General features: G+C 40.5%; 1 protein-coding gene across 1 annotated transcript; it reads left to right on the forward strand.

Annotated features, from left to right (window-relative positions):
• Positions 1 to 1,108: 1,108 nt before the first annotated feature.
• On the forward strand, positions 1,109 to 5,196 carry LOC145209056 (uncharacterized). The gene has a single exon (XM_080079305.1). It carries the CDS (start codon positions 2,532 to 2,534, stop codon positions 4,959 to 4,961), a length of 2,430 nt encoding a protein of 809 aa, XP_079935431.1. The 5' UTR covers positions 1,109 to 2,531; the 3' UTR covers positions 4,962 to 5,196.
• Positions 5,197 to 7,924: the final 2,728 nt, after the last annotated feature.

The raw sequence follows: 7,924 nt of genomic DNA on the forward strand, positions 1-7,924 counted from the left end.
CTAACACTGTTGAGTTGGACTGTAGTTGATCAATTGGCCAATATATTTTCCTAAACATATAGGATACAGCAGTCGCAAAAACACGAATAAGTATACAGCAGTCGCAAAAACACGAATAAGTATACAGCAGTCGCAAACCTTTTGTCGTAATGGCGATGCTCTACTACAAAGCTTACAGGTGCGGCATAAGTGACATGCAACAGTGCTTATGGTTTGATATTTGACGGGCTTACAAGTAAGCGTGTAGCTGAGTTGGTAGAGTGCGACCCCAGGAAATGCTTTTTGTCGTGGGTTTGTACTCCACCGCAGTTATTACATTTCTAACGTATTGTCACATGAAAATGTTTGCGTTATCGGCTTAATTAGACATATCGCCTTCGACACGCCTGATTTATCCTTGTTTGGTTTTGTTTAATGTGAACATGAAAATTTTGAACAAGTCATTGATAATTGACACTTACTTTCAGTTTGTCCCTGTAAGCAATAAACCAGTAGCGAAATTTCTAAAAACTTGTTTAACCAAATCGCCAATCATCGGGTTGGCGAACAGATTGGGCTGATCATACACTTTCGGTTGTGTCTACTAATTGTCTTGAGATGAAGCAAAGTACTTGAAACAAACAAATATTTTCCTTGCAATGTCATGTTATTTTGGTTTGTGTTACCGAAGGTGATTGTGTTTATTAAAAACTTTTCGTGCTCATATAACCATTCACTAAAGCTAGCGGCTTCAGCAGAATGTTTTACAAGTTACTACATTTGTTTTTAAATTAACTAGCTCTTTGGTATATGAAAATGTTTGTACAAAGCTGCAATTCTAATTAAAACTCTGATTGGTGGAAGTCAATTATACGGTTCTTGTTTGTCAGGCTACATCACCTCAACATCTTAACCGTACAAAAGGGTTACTTAAATGATGTTTTGCGCTGCACATCTCTTCTAGGCATTTGGCACTAACCATGGCTTGTTGTTTTGCCTCTGAGCAATTGACTCCAAAACAGACGCCTGTGTGTGGAACATTACATTACGTTGCAAAAGCTCTACGTAGGGGATAATGAACAACACTTACCAAATAACGTTTTCACTGTGAGCTCTGTTAGTAGAGCGCCTCCTCATAGCAGGTTTCTGTTGTTGGTTGGATCTGACTTGTCCTAAGCTTTTCCTGCCTACGCCATGTTGCACGAGCAAACGTACATTGACTTGGTTTGCAATATTTCATCCTGTATGGCGTGTGCACTGTAGCAAACTAACTAAATCATTATTTAATGTGATTATGTTTAAACCTATGTGTTTAGTTCAAGGTGATGTGCAACCCAGACAAGGAACGATCAAGTTAATATGTTTCTGAAAGAATACGACCTCAACGCTTAGTATGTCCAACCTCACATTGTATAGAACTTTTTCAAGGAGAAAACTTGAAAAAAGTTTCAAGGAGAAAAGAGTTACGAAGTAGCGTAACGTTACAGGACTTACATTTCTCTTCTGTTCTTGGACAGCAATTATGCAGCACAACGCGACACACAGAGTGAACTTCCACACTCAAGTGTTGGCCTCGTCAAGAGATCGCACACGGCTGCTGCATTCGAAGTTCCAACCTCAGCCCCAAGCAAAATGTGGATAAAAAATCGACCCAAAAAATTATCTAACCCTGTTCTCCAAAAATGTTGTTAATGAGATTAATGATTAAGCTGAAATGATTTACCGCTTTCACTGTGATTTTCACTTTATGCCGATCATACGATGTTTAGATACGGACGAATATCACGCTTTCTATGTATTGCTAAATACTTCTGTTGTCTGATGGACAGAGACCGTTTCAGCAGACAATGTTATTGTTGTAATAAGCGTGTGTCGCTTTGCACAATCACCGATTACCAAATAAAGCTTTCCGCATAAGAAGCAACAACCCTGATGATGTCCTTGATTTTGTGAATTTTGAAGTATGAGCGCCACCATCTACATGCAAAGCGCCATTTACGTTGTACCGCAGAGCGCAACGTATTTGCTAATTATGACGTTGATTCCGATGCAAGTCGGACTGTCACATCGACGTGTGGATACTTCTCGGCCAGAAAACGAACGCTGCAAACCGGCGGTTTTATGTGCGGTTCCTGGGTATTTGCAAAGTTTAAGTTTAATTTTCTAATAGTCGAAAAGATTGGTCTTTGAAAGTTGCCTCATAAATTCTAATTCAAATGTTTTAAACCGTAACGACGGCAAAAACCTCAGCCCAGTTTTCCGCGACATTTTGCGTTCGACTTCCTCTTCAAATATCGGGCATTAGTTACGCACTGTCACAATATAGCACACTCAACCCATCACGATAAGCCTTTGTTCTCTTATAATTACTTTACGTTATATCCCGCTGCGCTTGTGCATTTTCGCCTGTTATGCTTGCACTATATCGTTCATTGCTCTGATAAAGCCCTACCGTTCTGGTGGGCGAAACGTTAGCGAAATACAAGTTCTTAAAAACAACAATTAGTATTTTGTTCAGCATTACACCAGTTGAACGACAAGTTTGTTTAAATATGCAACCTGGTGGACGAAACGCCTGTTCAGTATTTTCTATGATGAGAAGAGATTATAACGAAGCGAGTCTACAAGCGGCCAGAAGGTATGTCAAGGCAGTCGGTACAATCGAGAAAGAATATGGCCATATCAGGTTTAATCACGCCTGCAAAGCGGCAGATATGTTACCAAAAAGCCTCCGCCTAGCTCCTCCAGACAAATCCAGATCGTCGTTTTTGATAGTTCGCAAGTGTTGCTGGACACTGCTCAAAGACAGAATAACCGATTCGCATCAAAAAATCGGACAACTCAAACTACTCTGCAAAGACTTAAAACTACAACTCACGAAGGTTTTAACACAGCAATGTATGGATGTGTTGGAACAATATGCTACAAAACGTCAATGGTCGACCACAACCGGATGTTCCATAGTACATGAAAAGAAGCTCCAGGCGCTACAAAAAGATCGGCAGACAAAAACTACGAGGAAAGGTAAAAACTTCAGCAAACAAAGATGGGTCAACAACGTTTCTTCTAAGATTCTAACCAAAGCGGAACACAGTGTTTTGGAAAAAGGCCACGGTTTCGCAATTGCACCCAAGAAGGTTCCTGTCCTAGAAATGGTTGGTGCCGCAGAGGCGGGTCTACTAGGGCTCGCTAACGACGATGCAGCTGCCGCGGATTTGGCTAGGAGTCGGATTGCGCAGGTTTTGAAGAAATCCACGGCACCCAAGCCAAATTTGTCTCCGGAAGAGACCCGCGCCCTAAGTGATCTGCGAAAGGATGAATCGGTGACAATCTTGAAAGCGGACAAAGGAAATTGCACAGTGGTTATGGATAGGAAACAATATGAACACAAGGCACAAGCACTTTTGGACGACAGCTCGGTATACCTACGATTGACAAAAAATCCACTCAAGGGCATAGAACGGGAACTAAACAAGTTCATTTGGAAACTACGCACGAACAACTGTCTCACCGACCAAGAATACCGTCACCTCAGAAGCACAGACGGACTTCTTCCAAAGTTTTACGGTTTGCCGAAGATTCATAAGGATAATATCCCTTTGCGACCTATTGTTTCTTTCGAAAACTCACCCACTTATAGTTTATCAAAATTTCTCGCCGCCATAATCTCGCCTATCGTTGGTCGTTCCGGTTACACAATTAAAAACTCTTTGGATTTTTTAGACACTATTTCGAATTTTAATATAAAACCAAGCGAATGCCAAGTTTATTTTGATGTTGTCAGTTTGTTTACGTCCATACCTACCGATTTGGCACTTTCGATCACTCTGGACAAACTCAAACACGACACTACACTACACGAACGCACCGGGTTAGATCTTTCTCACATACAAACAGCTTTACAGAATTGCCTTAACGCAACAGTTTTTACTTACAGAGACACAATATACAAACAAATCTTTGTTACACCCATGGGCTCTCCTATTTCAGCTATTCTTGCTAATCTCACTATGGAACACATAGAGCAGAAGGCACTTGCAACTTTCCACACACCGCCACGTCTATGGCTTCGATACGTTGATGACACATACGTCATTATCGACAGAAACATGGTCTACACATTTCACACACACCTGAACACCATATCACCTACAATAGCTTTCACCATGGAAACCGAACAACACGATACCATTGCGTTTTTAGATGTGGCTGTTACCAGGCAGCCAGATCAAAAGCTCATCACTGGCATATACAAGAAGCCCACGAACACTGACCGCCACCTACACTACACGTCTCACCATCCACGGCACCAAAAACTTACAGTCGCCAAAACGCTTTACAACAGAGCCACAACTCACATCAAGGATACGGTTCTTCACAAACACGAATGCAAAAATATTGCACGCGTGTTAAAGAATAACGGTTTCCCGCGTAACTTACACCACTTGACCCATAACACAACCACCTTACAAAACAGACAGTTTAAATCATTCACATGCTTACCGTATGTCCAGGGTGTATCGGAGCGCCTAAAACGTATCCTGAATGATGCTGGGGTAAAAGTGGCAATGAAACCTTTTAAAACTATTGGGCAGTTACTACCAAAACCAAAAGATGCCACTATACCACAACATCGTACAGGAGTTGTTTACCAGTTCCCTTGCCGTGATTGTGATATGGTATACATTGGTCAAACTAAGCGGAATCTAAATTCACGTCTCAAGGAACACAAAGTGGCAGTCAGAAACATGGATGTTAACAAGTCCGCCTTATGCGAACACGTTTTTGTATGTGATCACCGCATAAATTGGAACGATGCCCAAGTTTTGAAACAGGAACCTAATTGGTCGAAAAGATTGGTCTTTGAAAGTTGCCTCATAAATTCTAATTCAAATGTTTTAAACCGTAACGACGGCAAAAACCTCAGCCCAGTTTTCCGCGACATTTTGCGTTCGACTTCCTCTTCAAATATCGGGCATTAGTTACGCACTGTCACAATATAGCACACTCAACCCATCACGATAAGCCTTTGTTCTCTTATAATTACTTTACGTTATATCCCGCTGCGCTTGTGCATTTTCGCCTGTTATGCTTGCACTATATCGTTCATTGCTCTGATGAAGCCCTACCGTTCTGGTGGGCGAAACGTTAGCGAAATACAAGTTCTTAAAAACAACAATTAGTATTTTGTTCAGCATTACACCAGTTGAACGACAAATTTGTTTAAGTACCCTATGGCCGCATACAGTGGAAGTGTTCATTGTGAGCAATGCAATACAAATAAAATACTGATATGCTTCTTTGCTGATTTAACTTTGATAAAGTAACGATTTTTACAGATGTTGTGTACATTACTATTTCACTAGTTAATGTTTAAATGAAGGAATTCGCCCAAAAATGAATGCTCTTTACCTTTGAACATTAATCACTCAGTCTCATTGCACATACGTCACACTCGTTCAATATCACGCGCCTGTAACATGTTATCGCCGCAGTGGTTCTCAGTACAAAGAGGAAAATGTGCATCTGACGTGACAAGAATGAACTGCCATGACACAACAGTATTGCAGGCGATGACGTTGGTTGATGTGTTTTTATCGACAAATTTCCGGGAGTTTAACGTCTACTGCTGCCCAGAGACAGTCGGATGAGAGGAACTCGGTATGTTTTTCAGTGACGTGGAATCGCTTTGAAGTGAAATTACTACTAAATCACATTGCACAATAAAAGCCACAACACATAATAGAGTGCAGAATTTAAAAAGAAATCGAAGTGTAATAGTCCATAACACTAAACAAATTTTGGTATTCTTGAAAGAATAATGGAGTTTTACCTGTAAAAAGTGAATTAACACATCTTAGACATCATATTTAAATCGACACTGTTTGCGCCAAAAAGTTTTAAATGTCTGCTGACACAGCAGGTGTGTAATCCCAATTTCAAACACAGATTCTTTTCGACTAAAACACAAATTTACGCGAAAGTTCAATTTTAGAGTTAAATCATCTGCCAATTGACACATTACAGTACAGTACAAGAAAGATAAGCAAAAATGCCAAATACATGAATGCAGCTTTCATGCAATGTTATAGAAGACAGGTTTATATCAAGGTGACGAAGATCTTAGTATTAAGTACTCAACAAGTTTGAACGAATCGACAAAAAAGACTTTCACGCAAGTCACCCCCTAAAAGTTTGTCCTGTTACTTGTGAATCAGACCCAACATCAGCTTCACGCTTGCACGGTAAAACTTCCTTTCTGACGTCATCATCAATGACACAATACAACAGAAAGACGACGATACCCTGCGATCCGTTAACCAAGCTGTGGATGTACATGAACACCTCGTTCGAAATCTCGTTGCCAATTCCTGCAGAAAAGAAAGGGTGCTTAACATTTATTGATGTAACTTTACATTGATGTAATTAATTTGTTAGTAATTCGAAACACACAATGTACAATTATTACCTGTGAAAAAAGCAAAAATCCAAGTTCCACCAAGCATGAGGAAGAGTAAGATGAAAGACTTTGATGCTCTTAATGCATCTCCTGTCCCCGGATCTTCTCCTCCGTTTCGCATCCGTCTCGAGTTCAGCATCACATGTGTTGTCTTCAGGATAATGATCAGGTTGATGAAGAGGACAAGAGCAAGAGGAGCGATGACCGTTGTGTAGAAGATCGGAGTACCGGGCACCAACCAGCATCGGTCGTATTTTTGAACCTGTATCAATTGGTTACACTGCTCGTTTAGCGGTTGGGGCTTCATGTAGATTCCCATGACAAACCCCACAGTAGTAGATATTCCCACTAATAGAGCGGGAATAAGCCAGCCAGTGAGCATAAAAACCCTGAGACGTTTCGTTGAATCCTGAGTTTGAAACTCGACTGGAAAGGAAGTGGCCATAAACAGACGAATTCCTTCGACCAGAGACCACATTCCTGAAACAAACGATTCAATCGATCACAAACAAATCTTTTAAGGGTTGAATTATGTGGTTAGTTATTTACCTGCACAGAGTAATAAATATTGATTGGCTGCTGTGTGAATCACGCATGGAATCTCGTGCATCACGGCAAGATCATGGGATAGGTTGACTGCGTGGAAGAGTAGCAGAGCCATTGACAAGCTGATTTGAACCGGAACCCGATCAATGTTTTGTTTCGATTTGTATAGGATTACTATGGTGGCAATCAGAAATACGACTGATGTTGATTCTGTGGCGTAAGATGTGATCTGAAATAAAATATTGCGTAATCATGTGCTGTTTGTTAAGATGACATTTGAATCTTTAAACTTTACATTCTAAAATAAAATATTTCTTAATAGTGAGCCATTCTTTAAATTACTTATTTGAATCTTTACCTTGATGCCCTTTGGTATGGTGGTGGTCTCGACAGCCAGCAGAACAGTGAACAAGGTGAGATGGTGGCATTTGCAAGTGACGTTGCCTGTTACGTCATCAGTAATTGTGGCGCAACCACGATCTGAATACTTATCTTCAACTCTGTCGAAGTAGAGACAAATTGGTTTCATTTTGTTGATAATAAGGTTTGCATTGCTGATCTTTCCCAATTTGATTTTCTTGCAGACGGATTCTAGTGACATTGGAGATACGGTGAAATTTGCTTTTCCTTGAAGATGATTGTTTTCCTCGTTGCTGGTTGAATGGTTGCTGGATATGGGTTCAAAGCTATCTGCATTGCGACCAACAATATTAATAAAGGTGGTGTTCAATGCAGCTTCATACTTTGTTGTTGTCAGGGAGCCGACTTTGAGAGGTTGAATCTGTGCTGTTTCGGTTGTGTTTATCTGAAAGACATACACATCAATAACGATGCGTTGAACCCCGTTTGTCTGCAATGAGATGTCAATCTTAGATGATCCCAGCTGTATAGTCGAGTTATATGTCTCTTGGTTGATGCTGGTAACAACGATGTACAGTT

This window comes from Phallusia mammillata, chromosome 1 (genome assembly GCF_965637545.1).
Source record: "Phallusia mammillata chromosome 1, kaPhaMamm4.hap1.1, whole genome shotgun sequence".
Classification (NCBI taxonomy): Eukaryota; Metazoa; Chordata; class Ascidiacea; order Phlebobranchia; family Ascidiidae; genus Phallusia; species Phallusia mammillata.